Raw genomic sequence first — 21,837 nt, forward strand, 5'->3', positions numbered from 1 at the left:
GTTGGACCTTTAAATGTCACAGTCCACAGTGTGTACTGGGCACACCCAGCAGGTGGTCCATGTCTAGTTAGGTTTTGTATCTTCTATGAACTCTCCACGTCCTGTTTCTTCTGCGTGTTAAGAGAGCTTGATAGTGTTTGTGTGTTTCTGTCCATCTCCAGGCCTGCCTGCCAAGTTCACAAAAGGTCTGAGGAAGGAAGAAGCCATGGAAGGGACCTCGGCTATGCTGCGCTGTGAGCTGAACAAGGCAGCCCCCGTGGAATGGAGGAAGGGTCCCGAGACCCTCAGAGCCAGGGACAGAGTGAGCCTGAGGCAGGACGGGGCCGTGTGTGAACTGGAGATCCGTGACCTAGTTGTGGCAGATGCCGGGGAGTACTCGTGTGTGTGTGGTCAGGAGAAAACCTCATCCACACTCACTGTCAGGGGTAAAGACCCATGTGGCCCAGCAGAGCTGTGTTTTGTTGTCCAATTATTGACTTTATGGCATCCCCCTGCACTTATCGTCCCTACCCTCTTTGTTTCAGTGCCACCCTCTTCCCATAACTCCACGGAATTCCTTCCTCCTTCTGAGCTATTGTGTGAACCATGAGCAACCAGCATCTGAGCTACTTTCCACCCCTCGTGTCACTGCACGTTCTGTCCTGTTTCCTGTTAGTGTCTGTGTCTTTTACTCCATCCAGGCATGTGCCGTCCCCCAGTAATCTCTGGAGAATCTGATGTTGCCCACACCGTCCAACCCTCCGCAGCCCTGCCCAGCAGATTCATACAAACATGCGGCCTGAGGATCTGTGGAAGGTGTCACAGCCACACGTTGCATGGACTGGGCCAAGGGCAGCTCCAGTCCACAGCGTGTGCTTGGCACACCCAGCACATTGCCCGTGTCCAGTTGTGTTTTGTGTCTTCTCTGTGATGTCCATGTCCTGTCTAATCTGTGCCTTTAGAGGACGTTATAATGTTTGTGTCCTTCTGACTTTCCCAGCCCTTCCCACCAAGTTCACAAAGCGTCTGAGGAAGGAGGAGGCCACAGAAGGGGCCACGGCCACGCTGCGCTGTGAGCTGAGCAAGGCAGCCCCTGTGGAGTGGAGGAAGGGACCTGAGACCCTCAGAGCTGGAGACAGAGTGAGCCTGAGGCAGGACGGAGCCGTGTGTGAGCTGGAGATCCGTGGCCTGACCGTGGAGGATGCGGGGGAGTACTCGTGTGTGTGCGGGCAGGAGAGGACATCAGCCACGCTCACCGTCAGGGGTAAAGACCACATGTGACCACGTGGACTGGCATTTGGTGGCTGCCTATCACCTCTGTGCTCTCAGTGTCCTTTTCTACCGTGCTGTCTCACTATCCTGTTCCTGTCCTTCCATAATTCTTTTGTTGTCCCTGTCATGGTCCCTGTCTGCTGTGTGGCACATGTACAGGTTGGACCTTTAAATGGCACAGTCCACAGTGTGTACTGGGCACACCCAGCAGGTGGTCCGTGTCTAGTTAGGTTTTGTATCTTCTATGAATTATCCACGTCCTGTTTCTTCTGCGTGTTCAGAGAGCGTGATAGTGTTTGTGTGTTTCTGACCATCTCCAGGCCTGCCTGCCAAGTTCACAAAGGGTCTGAGGAAGGAAGAGGCCATGGAAGGGAACACGGCCACGCTGCGCTGTGAGCTGAGCAAGGCAGCCTCTGTGGAGTGGAGGAAGGGGCCCGAGACCCTCAGAGCTGGAAACAGAGTGAGCCTGAGGCAGGATGAAGCCGTGTGTGAGCTGGAGATCCGTGACCTGACCGTGGAGGATGCTGGGGAGTACTCGTGTGTGTGCGGGCAGGAGAGGACATCAGCCACGCTCACCGTCAGGGGTAAAGAACACGTGTGACCACGTGGACTGGCATTTGGTGGCTGCCCATCACCTCTGTGCTCTCAGTTTCCTTTTCTCTCCTGCTCTCTAGCTATCCTGTTCCTTTTCCTTCCAGAATTTTTTTTTCAAAGTCCCCCTTGGTTTTTTTTTTTTTTTCAAAGTCCCCGTTGGTTGTTTTTTTTTTAAACATCTTTATTGGAGTATAATTGCTTTACAACGGTGTGTTAGTTTCTGCCTTATAACAAAGTGAATCAGTTATAGGTATACATTTATCCCCATATCTCTTCCCTCTTGCATCTCCCTCCCTCCCACCCTCCCTATCCACCCCTCTAGGTGGTCACAAAGCACCGAGCTGATCACCCTGTGCTATGCGGCTGCTTACCACTAGCTATCGATTTTTCCATAATTCTTTTGTTGTCCCTGTCATGTTCCCTGTCTGCTGTGTGGCACATGTACAGGTTGGACCTTTAAATGTCACAGTCCACAGTGTGTACTGGACACACCCAGCAGGTGGTCCATGTCCAGTTAGGTTTTGTATCTTCTATGAACTATCCACGTCCTGTTTCTTCTGCGTGTTCAGAGAGGGTGATAGTGTTTATGTGTTTCTGACCATCTCCAGGCCTGCCTGCCAAGTTCACAAAGGGTCTGAAGAAGGAAGAGGCCATGGAAGGGGCCACGGCCGTGCTGCGCTGTGAACTGAGCAAGGCAGCCCCTGTGGAGTGGAGGAAGGGGCCCGAGACCCTGAGACCCGGGGACAGAGTGAGCCTGAGGCAGGACGGAGCCGTGTGTGAGCTGGAGATCCATGGCCTGGCTGTGGCAGATGCCGGGGAGTACTCATGCGTGTGTGGTCAGGAGAAAACCTCAGCCAAGCTCGCTGTCAGGGGTAACGACCCATGTGGCCCAGCAGAGCTGTGTTTTGGTGTACAATTATTGGCTTCATGGCATCCCCCTGCGCTTATCCTCCCTACCCTCCACACCTCAGTGCCACCCTCTTCCCATAACTCCACGGAATTCCTTTCCCCTCCTGGGCTGTTGTGTGAACCACAAGAAACCAGCATCTAAACTACTTTCCACCCGTTGTGTCACTGCAGGTTCTGTCCTATTATCCTGTAGGAGTTTGTGTCTTTTCCTCTGTCCTGTCATGTGCTGCCTTTGAAGTTCTCCCACGACTCTGATGTCTGTGTCTGTCTGATCGTCCTCAGCTCTACCTACTGAGTTCATAAGAAGATTGAGTAGCAGGGAGACCACGGAAGGGACCACGGCCACGCTGCGCTGTGAGCTGAGCAAGGCAGCCCCCGTGGAGTGGAAGAAGGGACCCGAGACCCTCAGAGCTGGAGACAGAGTGAGCCTGAGGCAGGATGGAGCCGTGTGTGAGCTGGAGATCCGTGACCTGACTGTGGAGGATGCTGGGGAGTACTCGTGTGTGTGCGGGCAGGAGAGGACATCAGCCACGCTCACCGTCAGGGGTAAAGACCACATGTGACCACGTGGACTGGCATTTGGTGGCTGCCCATCACCTCTGTGCTCTCAGTTTCCTTTCCTACCCTGCTCTCTCACTATCCTTGTCCTTCCATAATTCTTTTGTTGTCCCTGTCATGGTCGCTGTTTGCTGTGTGGCACATGTACAGGTTGGACCTTTAAATGGCACAGTCCACAGTGTGTACTGGGCACACCCAGCAGGTGGTCGGTGTCCAGTTGGGTTTTGTGTCCTCTCTGTACTGTGCACATCCTGATTCTTCTGTGTGTTCAGAGAGCGTGATAGTGTTTGTTTCTGACCATTTCCAGGCCTACCTGCCAAGTTCACAAAGGGTCTGAGGAAGGAAGAGGCCACGGAAGGGGCCATGGTCATGCTGCACTGTGAACTGAGTAAGGCAGCCCCCGTGGAATGGAGGAAGGGGCCCGAGACCCTCAGAGCAGGGGACAGAGTGAGCCTGAATCAGGACGGGGCCATGTGTGAGCTGGAGATTCGTGGCCTGGTTATGGCGGATGCCGGGGAGTACTCTTGTGTGTGCGGGCTGGAGAGGACCTCTGCCATGCTGACCATTCGGGGTAAAGATGGCCCTGTGAACTTCCTTGGGAGTCTGTCCTAGTGCCCTTGTCTCTTGTGCCCACACTGGCTCCCCATGAGTGCTTGCCTCCTCTGTGCCATGTGCAGTTTCTTTATGTCACCCTTGCGCTCCTCCGTTAGAGCTCTGTTCAGTGTCCTTGTGTCTGCGTACTGATCTCCAGCCAAATGACCTCACATGGCTTACCCTCTCTGTAGGGATAGAATTCCCACCTTATTCCCCTCCCTCCACCCGTCATAATGCAGTCAACTTTCTCCTTATACTCCCAAGCCTCTAGTCAGGATCTGACGGTCATGGCCCCGCCCTAGGGGTCCAAGGAGATCCCCCCTGCCCCCACCTTGATGACCTGGAGGGATACAGTCCTGTCTGTGGGCTTCCTGGGTGGAGGTCAGCATGAGAATAGCCTGGGTCAGATCCAGAGCTCCTCTCATAGCCCCCAGTTCAGTCCCTCCTTCCCCTTAGAGTGGGCCCAAGCCCATGACTCCACTTCTACCCCCAGCCTCCAGGAGCCCATGGCATTGGGTCTTTTGGGCAGGTCAGGCAGCTGGGGTGAAGCCACGGGCCACACCTGGCCTAGGCCCTGGGTGGGTCTGGCTGGGTTTTGGGGTACCAGTCTCCTCGCTGGGTGTCCGGGCACCAGCCTTGGGGCTGACCTTCTCTCTCCCCTCCACCCCCTGACCCCCTACCCCACAGCCCCACAGGTGGTGTTCAGGAAGCCACTGCAGAGCCTGCAGGCTGAGGAGGGCGCCTCAGCCTGCCTGCAGTGTGAGCTGTCTGAGCCTAGCGCCGCTGTGGTCTGGAGTAAGGGCGGCCAGGAGCTGCAGGCTGATGAGCGCTGGGCACCACAGCAGCGGGGCCACGTGGCGGAGCTGGTGCTTCGGGATTTGCGCCGGGAGGACACTGGAGAATACACCTGCACCTGCGGCTCCCAGGCAACCAGCGCCACCCTCACCATCACAGGTGGGCCCCGAGGCCGGCCCCACGTACTGTGGGGGATTCAGGGCAGCACCTCCACCCTGGAGGTGACATGGGCTCGCGCGTGCAACACGGGGCAGACCTGGCCTGAAGCTCTTCCCCCCTCTACCCCTCCGCCTTAGCTGCACGCCTTTGGGCCCCCCTGCCCTCATAGCTGCTCCTGCACCTGCCCTCATATTCTCCCTCACCCCTGTAGTTGCACCCGTGAGGTTCCTTCGGGAGCTGCAGGCCCAGGAGGTAGACGAGGGCGCAACGGCACACCTGCGCTGTGAGCTGAGCCGGGCAGGTGCCAGCGTGGAGTGGCGCAAGGGCTCCCTGCAGCTCTTCCCCTGTGCCAAGTACCAGATGGTGCTGGAGGGCTCAGCCGCTGAGCTGCTGGTGCACGGTGCTGAACAGGAGGATGCCGGCCACTACACCTGCGACACAGGCCATGCACAGAGCACTGCCAGCCTCTCTGTCCGTGGTGAGCTTCCCGGGGCCCCTGCCCTCCCTGGGCCCCTCAGCCCCCATGGAGCTGGCAGGCGCCTTGAGTAGCAGCCCTAAGAGCCCCTCCCTGACCCCCCAGCCCCTAGGCCCACGTTTAAGACGGAGCTGCAGAGTGCAGAGCAGGAGGCGGGTGGTGTGGCCCGGCTGTGCTGCCAGCTGAATGACTCAGAGCCTGGGGCCCCCGTGCTGTGGCTCAAGGAGGGTGTGGAACTGCGAGGGAGTCCCAAGTATGAGATGCGATGCAAGGGGGCCATGTGTGAGCTGCTGATCCACGGACTTGAGGCCAAGGACACGGGCGAGTACACCTGCATGGTGGGCAGCCAGAAAACCCTGGCCTCCCTCAAAGTCAAAGGTGAGCCCTCCCTGCCACACCCACTCCCCACATAGCTGCCCTGGGGGCACACCTGGCCCACCCCGGTACCCCCTCTTGCCGGGTGCTGTTCTGGGGTGGCTCTAAGACCCCTGGGGTTACAAGCTTTCTCTGTACCACTCTGGCGCTGGTGCCCCTAGAAAAGAGCATCGACGGTGAGGAAACCGTAGCCCCTGAACACTGCCCTGCCTCCCGCCCCTGCCAGCAGGTGGGGCAGCCTGACCTGGGCCACCCTCTGTGAGCTCCTGCCTGTGTGTGCCCCCAGCCCAAGCTCTGTCCCAAGCTCAGTGTCGTGGTAGGGAGCTGTGTTGTGAGCAAACTGGGTGATGAATCTCACATGGGGCAGATAGAGGCTGTGTGGCAGGAGAAGAGCATGAGAGTGCCTGGGAGGGCTTCCTGGAGGTGAGCTGGGGCGGGGGGCATGGGAGCTTGGCCCAGGTGCTCTGACCTGGCTGGTAAAGGCCCCCTTTGCCCACACTCCAGAGCCTGAGGTGACCATTGTGCGGGGCCTGGTTGACACCGAGGTGCAGGCTGACGGGGAAGCAGAGTTCAGCTGTGAAGTGTCGCGGGCTGAGGCCGTGGATGTGGAGTGGCGCCTCCAGGGCCTGCCACTGCAGAGCAGTGAGGTGACAGAAGTGGCCGTGCGGGGTGGCTGCACCCATACGCTGCGGCTGAAGAGCGTGACTCCTGAGGATGCGGGCACTGTCTCCTTCCACGTGGGCCTCCACACATCCTCTGCCCAACTCACCGTCACAGGTAGCAGGAACTGGGCCTCACTGCTCACTGTGCTTGGGGCCAGAACATCCAGGTCCTCCTTGGGCCAGGCCCTGTCAAGGGACAGCGATAGATGACAAGGTTTCCTGCCTTTGAGGGTGGGGAACTGGTGGTGAGTGAGTGATTCTGGGGTGACCCAAGATGTTGGGGTAGAGTGGTACCCAGTGTGCTTGTCTTTGGGGATTGGGGCAGGGGTGCTGGGGGCAGACCCTGGGGACTGGGAGGTGCTCCTGACGGTGGGGGAGGGGCATCCCAGACATGGAGGCTGATGCCATGCCTCTACCCCACCCCCAACCCATGCAGCCCCTGAGGTGACCATCCTGGAGCCCCTGCAGGATGTGCAGCTCAGCGAGGGCCAGGACGCCCACTTCCAGTGCCGACTGTCAAGGGCCTTGGGCCAGGAGGCCCACTGGGCCCTGGGAGGGGTGCCCCTGCAGGCCAACGAGATGAACGACATCACGGTGGAGCATGGCACACTCCACTTGCTCACCCTGCACAAGGTGGCGTTCCCCAGACCTTCCTGTGCCCCGCAATGCGTCCAGGGGCCTTCCCACCCCCCAGGGGTGGGAGAGAGGGAAGGTTTCGACTCCAGTGGAATTGGGCTGGGGACTTTCAAAGTAGAGGTGATTGAAATGGCACTGCGGGCTGATGCCCCCATCTCTGCCTCCACAGGTGACCCCTGAAGATGCCGGAACCATCAGTTTCCAAGTGGGCTCATGTCACTCAGAGGCCCAGCTGAAGGTCACAGGTGGGCAGCCCCCTCCTACACCCAGCCTTCCTGCTTGTAGGTGTCCATGTTTCCCTACTCAGGGAACTGTTGGCAGGTGATAAGGCCAGAAACCCGAGCCTTCCATCAGTGATCTTGCTGTGGGGTGGCAGTTTTCCACTCTTGACCACTAAAGCCACTGGAGGTGGGCTAGTGAAGATGAGCCTGAGAAATTCTGGTGTGTGTTGGGTCCTTGTGTGGGATCAGTGCTGTGTGTAGGAGGGAGATGGGGAGTCTGGCTGCTGGGGACTTGGGCCCTGAGATGGAGGCAGGGCCTTCTGGACTTGTACCCTCCATATAGCTACTCCTTGTGATGCAGGTTTGTGTGCTCTTGTCCACATTTACACACACCTGCATACCTGACAGGCTCCCAGATGTTGATACAATAGCACACCCATGACACGTGACTGGTTTGGGGCATAGTGTACCTGGGCCCAGACATGCAGATAGGATTTAAGGACATTCAACTTGTTATACCTTGTCCCCAGAGTTAGTCATCTCTGGATACTTGACCATGAGAGACCCTCCCTTGCTGTCCTACCTCTGGTTCTCATACTGGTCCCGTCCATCTACCATCCACTGGCCATCAACCCATCCACCATTTACCCATCCATCTATGCATGCATGCATCCATCCACCCCTCTATTCCATCCATCCATCAATCCATCCGTCCATCCATTTATCCAGCATCCATCCATTCACCCACCATCCATAGTCTATCCATCCATCCACCCACCATTATCTACCATCAGTACATTTATCCATCCACCATCTATCCATCATTAATTCATCCATCTATCCATCCATCCATCCACCATCTCCCCATGCATCTAGCATCTACCCATCTATCCACCATCCATCCACCATCAATCATCCATCCATCCACCTAACCATCATTCTACTACCATCCATCCCTATGTCCATCCATCCATCCATCTGTCCACCATCTACCCATTCATCCACCTATCCATCTGTTTATCCATCTACCATCCAGCCATCCAGCCAGCCATCATTTATCCATTATCTGTCCATCCATCCACCATCCATTCACCAATCCATCCACTCATCCATCCACTATCTGTCCATCATATATTTACTATCTACCTCCAGAGGGGCCATTTGCAGCTCTGCCCTTAGGGAGTCCCCAGTCTGCTTGGGGGAGTTGTACATGGAGACAGTGTGTCCTGAGTCCCAGGTGTCCCCACCCCGAGTCTTCCTGTGGCCTGTGGGGCTGGGAAAGTCTCCAGAGTGCAGTGCCCTCAAGTTGAATGATGGGAAGGGACAGTATCCTGTGTGTCCTGAGCAGAGTCAGGCCAGGGAGGGCCTCATGTGTTCATCAGAGTGGGTGTCTGTGAGAGGCAGCATGGAGCTGGGTTGGGTCTTGCAGATCCCACTGAGGGAAGTGCCTTGGCCCCTCTCAACCCGGTGTCCCCAGTTGGGGCGAACTGGCTCATGTACAGACAGCAGCTGTGGCTTCAGGCAGAGAGCCATGAGCGTGAGCTTGTGCAGATGGGTGGTTGGTGGGATACGGGCAAGCTTGGGAACTGTGCTGAAAATGGGAATGGGGAGCTGGTGGAGCAGGTTGGGGGTACAGTTAGATGTGCACTCTTGGGAGAACGTGGAGGGGCTGGTGTGGGCCTGGGACTGGAGAGTTGATGGTGCATGCCTAGGCGGGACATGGAGGGCTTCTGAGGGAGAGCCTGGCTGGGGATGGCATGCAGGCACAGAGCAGGCATCTGGGAAACCCCCTGGGCTCACACCCTGCTGTGTCACAGGTCAGGGGGAAATTGCCATTTTGCATTAGGGCCACAGAATCTTAGGGCCAAAGGGACCTTAGGGGATATCTGGACAAATGGCCCTCTGGGGATGGGAGAAGCATCTGTTTCCACACCCCCAGGAAGGAAGGCTCACTTCCTGAGCAGAACCCCTCCCTCTCAGAGAGGTGGACCCCATGACCTCTCTTCTCTATCCCACACCGAACCCCATAAAGATGGCAGCCATGGGACTTGGGGCTTGTCAATTCTGCCTTCTGAAAAGGGTGAGATGCAGGTCACTGGTCTCCTTTGATGAAACCGAACATGTTCTGAAGGGGGCTGTGAGGTGCAGGGGGGCTGAGCTGGCTCTCCACAGGCTATAGGGGTGGTCTCCATGTCTCATTCTGTGAGCAGGGGGTGCCAGCTGGCCTGGGTAGATTTATAGACCCCAGTCCCAAGGTGCCTCCAGCATGGTGGACCCCAGGGTGGCACCACAGACCCAGGGCACCCCCAGCTCCCCTCCTTTCGCCCTCTTGCACAGAGGCAGCACCGTGCCTGGTACGTGGCTTACAGAACGTGGACGTCTTTGCGGGGGAGGTGGCCACGTTCTCCTGTGAGGTGTCCCGTGCAAGTGGGCCAGAGGCCCACTGGTGGCTGGATGGGACCCTGCTGCAGGACGGCCCCCAGAGTGCCATCTCCGTGCGTGATGGGACCTTCCACTCTCTCACGCTCTCAGGCCTGGGGGTCGCTGACTCAGGCACCATCACCTTCCGGGCAGGGCCCCTGGTCTCCAGGGCCAAGTTGTTGGTCAAAGGTACCAGCCGATGGAACCCTGCCCTATGCTGGAGCTTCTGCCCCTGCTGCCCCTGCACGCTTCCTGCGGGCTCCCAGGGTGGGAGTCCAGGGACTGGCCCCCAGCACACAGACTGGGCATCTCTCCGTGTGTCCCATGAGTGGGCACTGTGGGCAGGCTGCAGTCCCACCTGGGGGATGAGAAAGAAGGCCGGACTCAGCAGTGAAACTGGAGGCCGACCCCATTCCCACCTGCTTATAGGGCCCTGGGCACGGCTGCCCACCTGGTCACCACTCTGCGGTTGCCCCTCCCTCAGTCACACACCCAGAGAGCAGCCTGGAGGTGAAGGCAGTTTTCCCAGCCCCGGGCATGGCCTGCACTGTCCTTGCTTGTAACTGCTTCCTGTGCTGTTGGCTTGGTCAGGGTCTTGTGCCCTTCTGGGAAAGAGCTAGTCCTTGGGGAGGGTAGTGGGCTTCCAGGGAACCCCCTCAGCCCAGTGTGGCTTCGACTGGCATATTTGTCAACTGGCCTCCTCTGTGCTCTTGCAGAATAAATGTGGACATTTGCCCAGGTCAGAGGGGCAAACCGTTTGTTGATAGGATTTCAGCAGATGGAGGTGTGATGGGAGCCCTGAGGGGGCGGGCGACAAGGCCCCTGGAGAAGGGATAAGTCAGGCTGGGGGTGCCAAGTGCCCATCGGAGCTTTGGAGCCCGAACGGGCCCAGGGGCTTTCAGGAGTGGTTGTTGTGTCCTACTGGGGCAACATGTGCCCTGGGCTAGAGGAAGTGAGGGCTCAGGGGAAACAGTGGCTAGGAGAGGCCCAGTGGACGGAGACTGAGCCAGCAGTCTGCTGTGGGCGGGGGTGTACGGGGGCAAGATTTGCCCCACGTGGAGGGCCCTGGGTCACCGGGGTGGGTCCCTCTCCTACCACAGCCCTGCTTTTGCTTGCCTCTGAGTCGCTGATGCTGACTGCAGAGGGTGGGTGGGCCGCAGTCACGCTGCTCCAGCTGACGCGTGCCTGGCCTGTCGGCCGACAGATCCCACAGTGGAAGTGGTCAGTGCCATGCAGGACCTGGCAGTGGAGGAGGGTGGCCCGGCTGAACTCCTCTGCCAGTACTCACGGCCCGTGCAGGCCACGTGGAAGATGGACGAGCAGGAGGTGTGCGCTGATGGGCGCCGTGTCGTCATAGAGCAGGACTGGACCGTGGCCAGGCTGTCCTTCAGGCCGGCCTTGCCCTGCGACAGCGGCATCTATACTTGTGAGGCCGCGGGCACCCGCGTGGTGGCCCTGCTGCAAGTGCAAGGTGAGGCCGTCTGGCGGGCAGCCCCAGGCCCAGCACAGCTGCTCACGTGGAGCCATAGTGGTGAAATGGCAGGCAGTGACAGCGTGCTAGAAAGATGGGATCCCAGTAAGCAGATCCTAGGCTCTGAGCCTACCCACCCAGACCCCTTCTCCTCCCCAGGCAGCCTGACAGGACAGCACAGCTAGAAAACACAAGGGCAGAGGCTGCTTGAAGAATCTGTATCCAGAACACCCTGTCGGGGAGGGGTGGAGGTAGAGGCAGGCAGGGAGGCAGCCTCCAGGCAAGCAGGTGGGTGGGCAGGCCTGGGGCCTGTGTGGCCATAGACGGGGCTGTGTCCTAGAGCAGAGGAGGGCCACTGGCTGAGCTCCACGAATACTGAGTTCAGACACCAGCTCTGCCCCTTCCTGGGCTGGTCACTCAGAGGATTCTCTGAGCCCCACTTCGCTATCTGCAACACAGCCAGGATACCCTATGGGGCGCCAAGGAGGGGAGACAATGGGCTGCAGCTCTGCAGGTGTGGAGGTGCCATTTGGCTGAAACCACTTTCTATTTGGGAAAACCTGAAACGTTCCCAGTGGTGAGTGGGCTGGCAGTTGTCAGGCAGTTGTCAGGGGGCCATCCAAGCTGGGAAGAGCAGGTGGGACCCCATTCACACACTAGTTGAATAACTTAAGTTTTTAAACACTTTTTTGGGGGCCCCTGGGGGCACAGCAGTGAACAGACAAAACTCTCTTCAGGGGTGACATTCCTGTGGGAGCTGAAGGAAAATGTGAGAAGAGCTGTGGGGAGGGGCTGCAGTGTGAACCTGGGCCTGAAGGAGGCAGCGGGGGTGGGGGCTTGTGGACAGCTGGGGCAGAGCCTTCAGGCCTCAGGCAGGGAGTAGAGAACAAAATGCAGAGAAGCAGGAGATGGCAGGAGGGAGGCCTCAGGGGCTCACCACTGCTGCTTTAATATCTGGGATTTTATAGAAATAAAGCAGCCTTGATCCTTGGATAGGAGTTAAGGAGGGTGAACTCCAGCACTGATTGCAGGCCCAGCCTTCTCCCTGCCCCCGACCCATCTCATCGCGGCCAAGAGCAGCTGCAGCCCTGATGGGGCTGGTCGAAGCCATCCAAGCACAGTGGAGATGTGGGATGCACTCCTAGGTCCCCGTTGGTTCTGTCAGTTCTGACCTGGGGAGGAAAGGAGCCAGGGTTATGGGGGGGAGTCTGGTCTGTGATGTGAGCAGACCAGGGCCAGGAGGGTGGCAAGGAGAGGGATGTGGATGGGCCCCGTGGGTCCTCTGCTCTGAGATGCCCTCCCCTCTTAACTCCTCGGGGACCCCTGTCCAGAGTGGACACCCCTGCCTGAGGGGTCTGTGGACTCTGTGGATGAGCTAGGAGGGAGCATCAGGGCTTTGTGCTGGTTCCATTTGGGGTGCATATCCCAGTCAGCAGCTGGGGCTGTGGGCCTGGAGCTTCGGCTAGGCTGCTACCCCTCGGTGACCGCAATGGCTCCTTGCTGTTGTGTGGGTCAAGGCCAGACCTCCCCAGCATCCTGTACAGCCTTGCGTGACGTGGTGCTCCTTTCCTGCCTGACTTCACCCCTGCCTATTGCCCCCGACCTTGTTTTACGTCCTTCACCCCACTGGCCTGGCTCCCTGCTGCCCCCACCCACGAATCCCTCTTCAGTCCCATCATGGTGTCCACTCTTATTTCTTCTCTTGCCTGGACACCTCCCCTACCCATCCTCAGAGATCCACCTCATTCAGGAAGCCCCCGTGGACTTTGAAGCCCACTGGATCACCTTGCATCCAGGTGGCCTGTCATGGGAATTGGCTCTTGGAGGTGGCAAGCCCTTGGGGACCAGGCATTGAGCTGGATCTGGGGCCTGGCATGCCCAGTCCTGACATCACGGCTTCCATGAAAAATGCATAACTGCTTATTACTGACCCCTGGGCTGTATGTACAAGAGAATTAGGTCAGGCTGAAAATTAGGGCAGACGTCTGTCTGGTCTGAGTGAGTGAGGGGAGCAGCCCAACAGGTCTGCCAGCCTGGCTGGGGGAGGAAAGGAATGGAACACTTTTCCAGAGCCCCATGCTGCAGCAAAGCTGAGAGGCATAAACCTCCGTCTGGGTTTGAGCCCGGCTGTGGCCGCCAGTGTATTTTCAGCCTGTGAACATTCGTGAGGCTTCTTATGTGTGAGGTGGGGAGGGCCCTCCTTCCCAGCCGCAGGTCTGGTGATGGCATGGGGATGGGCAGGGCCTCGGGAGGTCCCTGTGTGGCTACTTCGGGTGGACACCCAGACGCCCTCCACCTGGCTGCATTCTCTTAGGCCCTTTGTCCTGAGGGGGCCTCTTCCACGTGACTCTTGGGGGTGCTGGGCTGGAGAAGCCCTGAGAACGCCCTGAGCCACTTTCTTTCTGCAGCCAAGAACACTGTGGTGAGAGGCCTGGAAAACGCGGAGGCGCCTGAGGGCGGTGAGGCGCTGTTCGAGTGCCTCTTGTCCCAGCCGGAGGTGGCCGCCCACGCCTGGCTGCTGGATGATGAGCCAGTGCGCACCTCTGAGAACGCCGAGGTGGTTTACTTTGAGAATGGCCTACGGCATCTGCTGCTGCTCAGAAACCTGCAGCCTCAGGACAGCTGCCGGGTGACCTTCCTGGCGGGGGACGTGGTGACATCTGCGTTCCTCACAGTCCGGGGTTAGAGTTTCGGGGTCGGGAGGCTGGGCTGGGTCCAAGGGGGGAGGGTGGTTCTCTGCGATCCCTCCCACTGATACCCCACTGCCAGAGTGTGGGAGGCTGGGGATGTAGGGGGGCGGTCAGTCGCTGAGACCCCTCCCGCGGGATCACCCACTGCAGGGATGCTGGGGGTGGAGCTGGGACCACGGGCTATATGTGTGAGTCTCTCAGACCCATCCTACCAAATACCACACGCTGCAGGGGGCGGGGGTGGGTGGGCTAGGGCCACTGTGTGGGAACTTGGGACTCTTCAACCTCTCCCACCAGATACCGGATACCTCACTGCTTGGGTGCAGGGGGAGGGGCTGCCGCCAGGGATGCAGGAGGCATGAGCCTCTTGGAACCCTCCCAAGAGATATCACACTGTGGGGTGCGAGGGGGGTGGGGTCCTAGGAGGAGGCATAGGTTACCGAGACCCCTCTCACTGGATATTTGGCTGTGGGTAGTAGGCCAGGGCTGGGGCAGCAGGGGGGCGTGGGTCTCGGAGACTCCTCCCACCGGGTACCCAGCTGCTTGGTCAGGGGTGGAGTGTGGGGGGCGACAGGGGGGAAGCTGGGGCCTCGGGGAAGGGCCTCGATTTCTGACACTTGCCCACAGGAGCATGGGGTGGTAGCCTTGGGGACGTTGATCTCTGAGGCCACTCCCACCTGAGGCTGGTGCCCTCCTCTTCTCGGGGGCGACGGGAGGGGGTGGCATGGGGGTCTTCGAGCCCCCCCCCCGCCCCAGGCCGCCCCTTGGCCCCTGAGCTCACACTGCCACCCCTCCACGCAGGCTGGCGCTTGGAGGTCTTGGAGGCACCCCGGGACGCGGCCGTGCTGGCCGGGGAGCAAGCCAGCTTCAGCTGCACACTCAGCGAGACAGTGCCGGTGGGTGAGGCGACCTGGTACATAAATGGAGCCTCGGTGCAGCCCGATGACGCAGACTGGACAGTCACCGCCGAAGGCAGCCACCACACCCTGCTGCTGCACCGGGCCCAGCTGCAACACGCCGGCGAGGTCACCTTCGCCGCCCGTGATGCTGTGGCCTCTGCGAGGCTCACTGTACTGGGTGGGTGGCTTGGGTCTGCCTGCTGCAGCTCGGGTCCAGGGCTCTCGGGGAGACGGGTCGGGGGGCATGAGGTTTCAGCTTCAGAGGCTGCTGGGGCCTCTCCGTGGCCCCCCACGCTGGGTGGCCTCTGGACACACAGTCTTCCTGTGACTCAAACGCACCTTGCTCGCCCCCTCAGAAAGGCCGGGCTGTGGGGCACAGCTGCTCACAGGACTCTGAGGGGTGGACCACACTGTGCCCCACCAGCAGACCCCAGGGTGGGCACGGCTGCGGGTGCCGACTGCCAGCCGCTGCACTGACCTTGTGCCTCCTGCCCGCCCCCGCAGGCCTTCCCGACCCCCCAGAGGACGCCGAGGTGGTGGGGCGCAGTGGCAGCTCCGTGACACTGTCTTGGGTGGCTCCCACGAGTGACGGCGGAGGCGGTCTCTGTGGCTATCGGGTAGAGAGGAAGGCAGCGGCCACAGGAGAGTGGCAGCTGTGCCACGAGCTGGTGCCCGGGCCCGAGTGCCTGGTGGATGGCCTGGCCCCCGGGGAGACCTACCGCTTCCGTGTGGCCGCGGTGGGCGCGGCAGGCGCTGGGGAGCCTGTGTACCTGCCCCAGACAGTGAGGCTTGGTGAGTTGCTGCTTTAGTCCTGGTTTATGACGGTGGGGGTCCAGCCTGGAGCCCTCAAGGCCTCTCTGAGCTGGGGGTCCCTGCCCGCATCCTTACTGATGCACCCCTCCTGTTCCTGATCACTGTTCCCAGCAGAGCCCCAGGAGCCCACGCCTGCACCCCCTGCCCCTGAGAGCCGGCAGGTGGCAGCCGGGGAGGACTTGTGTCTGGAGTGTGAGGTGGCCGAGGCTGGTGAGGTCATCTGGCTGAAGGGAACAGAGCGCATCCAGCCCAGTGGGCGCTTCCAGCTTCTCTGCCGGGGTCAGCGGCAGACGCTGTTGATTCGGGACTTCTCAGCGGAGGACCAGGGCGAGTATCGCTGCGCCCCTGCACGGGACCCGGTCTCTGTGGCAGCTGCTGCCTTCCAGGGTATGTGTCCCAGGGCCCAGCGTGCACAGGGGAGGGAGGAGCCCTGGGCTGTGGAGTGGGCCAGCCCTCTTGCTCACTGGTTCTCCCTCGGGGAACTGCAGGAGGTCCTCTCGAGGACACTGCCTCACACCAAGAAAGACTGAGGCCCGGGGTGGGGAGATGCACAGATCGGTGTGGCTCAGCCTCCTGTCAGAACCCACATCATTGGCATCTGAGGTCACATCGCTCTCTGAGTGGGATCCTGGCCAATGCAGCCCTTGGTGCCCACTGCTGGTTCTTTAAAGCCTTGGGCGCTTCCAGCTTCTCTGCCGGGGTCAGCGGCAGACGCTGTTGATTCGGGACTTCTCAGCGGAGGACCAGGGCGAGTATCGCTGCGCCCCTGCACGGGACCCGGTCTCTGTGGCAGCTGCTGCCTTCCAGGGTATGTGTCCCAGGGCCCAGCGTGCACAGGGGAGGGAGGAGCCCTGGGCTGTGGAGTGGGCCAGCCCTCTTGCTCACTGGTTCTCCCTCGGGGAACTGCAGGAGGTCCTCTCGAGGACACTGCCTCACACCAAGAAAGACTGAGGCCCGGGGTGGGGAGATGCACAGATCGGTGTGGCTCAGCCTCCTGTCAGAACCCACATCATTGGCATCTGAGGTCACATCGCTCTCTGAGTGGGATCCTGGCCAATGCAGCCCTTGGTGCCCACTGCTGGTTCTTTAAAGCCTTGGATCCCTGCACTCTGAGCCCCCTGCGCTCTGAGCTCCCCTGCACCTGCACTGACCCTGGCCTGGTGCTCCCCGTGGGGTCATCCCCTCCTGTGCAGGAGGAAGACTGAGGTCTGGCTTGATCAGGGGATGCTGAGGCCTAGAGAGGGCCATTCAGAGCCTCTAAAACCTTACACATTGTGCATCAGAACTCTTGGGGACCCAGGCAGGCAGCAGAGGCCTATAAGAGGAACAGTGGTCAGTAGCTAAGGCCAGCCTGGGGTTATGGCTCTGTCCATGCCTGACTGACCCGTTTCCTGCCCTCCTCAGTGGTGCTGACCCCAGAATCTGGGGATGAGGTCCCCACACAGCCCAGCCTGCCCCCTGAGGCGGCCCAGGAAGGCGACCTGCATCTCCTGTGGGAGGCCCTGGCCCGGAAGCGCCGCATGAGCCGAGAGCCTACGCTGGACTCCATCAGCGAGCTGCCCGAGGAGGACGGACGCCCGCAGTGCCCGCGGCGGGAGGTGGAGCAGGAAGCTCCTGACCTCTCTGAGGACTCTTCCACGGCTGACGAGCTGGCACGCACTGGCGAGGCTGACCTCTCGCACACCAGCTCTGACGACGAGTCCCGTGCGGGCACTCCTTCCCTGGTTACCTACCTCAGGAAGGCTGGGAGGGCCTGCAAGGTGAGTCTCCCGCTTGGAGAGGACAGGCCTGGGTCTCTCTTACAAGGAGAGGCCTGGGTCTCTTAGATCTTTGCCACTCTGTCATTCACCCACACATCATCTATCCACTGTTGTCCGTCGGTCCATCCACCATCCGTTTATCCGTTCTTCCACCCACCCACCATCTGCCCATCCATCGACCATCCACCTACCCATCCATCCATCCATCCACCTGGCTGTTAAAACTTCTTTTCTGAAGAGCTGGAACCTATCTCTCCTTGGTATTCCTCACAACTCTTTCCTGCTCTGGGGAAAGCAGTTTTAGGGAGGGTGGGCTTGCTTTTTGGAAGCGACAGAAGCCATCGGGCATTCGGCCTCAGCGAAGGTCGCGCAGTTGACAGCAGGTAGCAGGCAGCAGGCATGCTGAAGCGAGACGTGGAGCTGGGGCAGGAGACCTGGGCTCTGCTTCCCCCTGCCCTGTGTGTGTCCCTACACAATCCTTTCCCTGTCCCGGGCCTCAGGTGCCCCACCTTATCTGTGCACACAGGTTGAGGCCGCAGCAGCCCCTTCTGCGAAGCCACAAAAGCAGCAGGAGAAGCCAACTTCAGTACCCCCACCACCAGGAGACCTGAGCGTTGGGGACTTGGGTGACCTATCCATGGACAAGGCAGCAGTGAAGATCCAGGCTGCCTTCAAGGGTTATAAGGTCCGGAAGGAGATGCAGCAGCAGAAGGAGCCTGTGTTCCGCCGCACGTTCGGGGACACCGTGGCGCAGGTGGGAGATGTCCTGCGTCTGGAGTGTGTAGTGTCCAGCAAGACAGATGTGCGCGCCCACTGGCTGAAGGACGGTGTGGAGCTGACCGACGGCCGGCACCACCACATTGACCAGCTTGGGGACGGCACCTGCTCTCTGCTGGTCACTAGCCTGGGCCGGGCCGACGCTGGCCGCTATACCTGTCAGGTGAGCAACAAGTTTGGCCGTGTGGCCCACAGTGCCTGTGTGTCGGTCAGTGGGACGGAGAGTGAGGCCGAGAGTTCCTCCGGGAGTGAGCTGGACGACACCTTCCGCCGGGCCGCCCGGCGGCTGCACCGGCTCTTCCGCACCAAGGGCCTGGCGGAGGTTTCAGATGAAGAGATCTTCAGTGCTGGCGAGGGCAAGGCAGAGCCCGAGGAGCCTGGGGACTGGCAGACATACCGCGAAGATGAACAGTCCATCTGCATCCGCTTCGAGGAGCTTGCCGAGGCCCGCCGGGCAGCCACCTGCTTCCAGGACATGTTTGGCACGCTGGACAACAGAGTGGACATCAGCCTGTCAGAGCAGGGGCCGCATGGGGTGGAGATGCGCATTGGCAAGGCGGCCCCCACCCCTGCAGCGCCTCCGGAGCCAGCACTGGCCGCAGAGGCCGGTGAGTCTGCAAGCTGCCTGTGTCAGGGGTGAGGGGAGAGGGAGAGCGAAGCAGCAGCGGTGACCAGGGTCAGCTGAAAACTCAAGGAGGTTTAGCTCAGGGGGCTTTAGCTTCTGGCTGTTCGCAGATGCAGCCCACTGAGCTGGGAGGAGCCCTGACTTTGGGGTTAGACAGAGCTCCATTTAAATCTCAGCTCTGCCTGCTACTGGTTAGCCTCTTGGAGCCTCAGAGTTCTGTTCTGTGAAATGGATTCGGGAATACTGACATCCTAGAGTTTAGGGTTATTTTTTCCCCCATGAGGGTTTCAGATATAATCTGTATAAAAGGTGGGGTTCCACATAGTCCAGCCTGAACCCCATTTCCCACTCCAGCAACTAAAGTTAATTAAAAAGTCATTTCACTGTTTACTTGCATCTCCCTGGAAACAACAAAGGGAGTATCATTAATAACCCACAGCATCATTCCTCCTCTTTAATTCCGAGCTGCTAGCGTGCTTCCAATCCCAGACAACCAACCTTGGTCTTCCCTTTACTTCCTCTTCTTCCCCATTTCCTGTCTGCTATCTCTCTGGCCTCATGGTAGCTTGGGAACCAGGCTAACACAGAGAGGACTCTTCTAGAGCATGGGGAGGAGGGAAGAGCTCAGTCGGCAGAGACAGAATTCTGTTTAGCCGCCCATTCTGTGAGCACTCATGTGAATGGGTGCCGTGCGGATCACGCACATTGAACCGCTGGCAGCTGGGGCAACTTGGGGGAGCCTGAGGCTAACGTGTCGTATGCCCTGCCTGTCCCTCTCAGCCCCGGTGTTCCTGACTGAGCTACAGAATCAGGAGGTGCTGGATGGGTACCCCGTGAGCTTTGACTGTGTGGTGACAGGCCAGCCCGTGCCCAGTGTGCGCTGGTTCAAGGACGGGAGGGTGCTGCAGGAGGATGACCACTACGTGATCAGTGAGGACCAGCAGGGCGGCCACCAGCTCATGATCACAGCTGTGGTGCCAGCAGACATGGGTGTCTACCGCTGCCTGGCTGAGAACAGCGTGGGTGTGTCCTCTACCAAAGCGGAGCTCCGCCTGGACCGTGAGTTCACGGTCGGGTTTGATGGGTCAGGGTGGGATCGTGGCTGGGAGAGGCAGTGCTGGAGACCACTGGCCTCAGGCCAGGCAGGATTTGGGGCTGGAATGTCTTGTGGAGGATGGAGTGTTCTCTTGGAGCCCCCTTGAGAGGTGGCTGGGCTGGGGAGGAACCTGGAAAGGTTTGGAGGTACCCCATGGGCGCAGTGGGTGGTTAACGGCACTGTGGCACAATATAAATATATATTTGGTCTTTGTCCCTGATTCCTGGCGGGCCCTAGACAGCTTCAGTACAAATATATCCATCTGATTTTTGACAAAAATGCAAAAGCAATTAAATGGAGTAAGGATAGAATTTCAGATTCAAGGATGGAATTTCAAATGATGCTGGAATAATTTGAACACTTGTAGGCAAAAATATGAACTTTGAACTTATGTGAAAATTAGCTCAAAATGGATTAAATACTTAAATGTAAAATATGAAGCTATAAAACTTTTACAAAAAAGTAGGAGGAGATCCTCAGGACCTAGGGCTAGGAAAAGACTGCTTAGACTTGAGCCAGAAAAGGAAAAATTGGTAAGCTGGACCTCCTCAGAGTTAAAACCTTTTGCTCTGAGAAAGACCAGGTGTTGAGGATGAAAAGCTATGAGCTGGGAGAAAATACCTGCAAATCACATATCTTATAAAGGACTAAAAATATGTAAAGGAAACCTCAAAATTAAACAGTAAAAATTTTTTTAAAATCCACTTAGAAGAGGAGCAAAAGACCTTGCCATACATTTCAAGGGAGAGGACATACAGAAGGCAAATAAGCACATGGAAGATGTGCCTGTTTTTACTTCCATTTCCCTGATGGGATCTCTCATGCATTGCTGGTGAGAGTGTAAAGTAGTGCAGCCACTCTGAAAAACAGTTTGCAGTTGCTCACAAAACTATGTAGTTACTGTATGATCTAACAATTGCCTTTTTTGGTATTTATCCCAGAGAAATAAAAACTCAAATTCATAATAAAACCTGTGCCCAAATACTCATAGCAGCTTTATTCCCAATAGCCACAAACTGGTAATGACCCAACTGTTAAACTGTGGTATGGCTAGTCTATGGAATACTGCTTGGCAAAGAAAAGGAACACATTATTAACATGAGCAACAATTATGATAAAATTTCATTTTATTGAATAAAGTTAAACAAACACACACATACTCAATGGAGTTCGTGTGAAACTTGTGAAATCTGAACAAGATCGAGGGATCATAGCAGTGTCACCTTTTATAGCTATGAGACAAGTTAACATCGCTGGAAACTGGGTGAAGAGTAAATGGGATCTCTGTATTATCTCTTAGAACAGCATGAGAATCTATAATTCTCTCAACAAAAAGGAAAATAAAACTATTAAATATAACAAGTCTATTATCTTAAATAAGATGAGATTTTCTATATTTACCTAAGTAGTTCCATTTCCAAGCTCTTTATTTTGCTATGTAGGTCTAGATTTCGATCTCGTAACACTGTCTTTCTGCCTGAAGGACATCTTTTAGCAATTTTTGTAGTGTGGGTATATCTGAAAAATGTCTTTATTTTGCTTTTCTTTCGGATATTTTTGCTAGGACAGTTTTTTCTTTCCATACTTTAAAGATGTTGCTCCACCATCTATTAGCTTGCATTCTTTCCAATGAGAAATATGATGTCGTTCTTATCTTTGTTTCTCTGTACATAACTTATCTTTTCTATTGGGATTTTAAAGTTTTTAGATATTTGCACACCATAAAATTCACCATTTAAAAATGTATAATTCAGTGGTTTTTAATATATTCACAAGGTTATGCTATCATCTAATTCCAGAACATTTTCATCATCCCAGAAAGATGATGAAAATACCTATTGAAAATAGGTATGAAAATACCCATGAGGGGCTTCCCTGGTGGCGCAGTGGTTGTGCGTCCGCCTGCCGATGCAGGGGAACCGGGTTCGCGCCCCAGTATGGGAGGATCCCACATGCCGTGGAGCGGCTGGGCCCGTGAGCCATGGCCGCTGAGCCTGCGCGTCCGGAGCCTGTGCTCCGCAACGGGAGAGGCCACAACAGAGGAAGGCCCGCATAC

The 21,837-nt window shown here is 57.7% G+C and overlaps 1 protein-coding gene across 1 annotated transcript in view; it reads left to right on the forward strand.

The window, feature by feature from the left end:
* Positions 1-21,837, forward strand: part of OBSCN (obscurin, cytoskeletal calmodulin and titin-interacting RhoGEF) — a 163,860-nt gene that overhangs the window by 88,929 nt on the left and 53,094 nt on the right. Inside the window, exons 48-66 of the mRNA XM_055080325.1 lie at positions 162-425; positions 980-1,243; positions 1,572-1,835; positions 2,454-2,717; positions 3,037-3,300; positions 3,620-3,883; positions 4,594-4,860; positions 5,072-5,338; positions 5,441-5,713; positions 6,215-6,487; positions 6,809-7,005; positions 7,178-7,253; positions 13,530-13,802; positions 14,613-14,888; positions 15,215-15,502; positions 15,635-15,910; positions 16,928-17,283; positions 17,810-18,668; positions 19,466-19,744. Coding sequence (XP_054936300.1) covers positions 162-425; positions 980-1,243; positions 1,572-1,835; positions 2,454-2,717; positions 3,037-3,300; positions 3,620-3,883; positions 4,594-4,860; positions 5,072-5,338; positions 5,441-5,713; positions 6,215-6,487; positions 6,809-7,005; positions 7,178-7,253; positions 13,530-13,802; positions 14,613-14,888; positions 15,215-15,502; positions 15,635-15,910; positions 16,928-17,283; positions 17,810-18,668; positions 19,466-19,744 — 5,544 coding nt within the window. The remainder of the gene's footprint in view (positions 1-161; positions 426-979; positions 1,244-1,571; positions 1,836-2,453; positions 2,718-3,036; positions 3,301-3,619; positions 3,884-4,593; positions 4,861-5,071; positions 5,339-5,440; positions 5,714-6,214; positions 6,488-6,808; positions 7,006-7,177; positions 7,254-13,529; positions 13,803-14,612; positions 14,889-15,214; positions 15,503-15,634; positions 15,911-16,927; positions 17,284-17,809; positions 18,669-19,465; positions 19,745-21,837) is intronic.

This window comes from Physeter macrocephalus, chromosome 2 (assembly GCF_002837175.3).
Source record: "Physeter macrocephalus isolate SW-GA chromosome 2, ASM283717v5, whole genome shotgun sequence".
In the NCBI taxonomy this organism is placed as follows: domain Eukaryota; kingdom Metazoa; phylum Chordata; class Mammalia; order Artiodactyla; family Physeteridae; genus Physeter; species Physeter macrocephalus.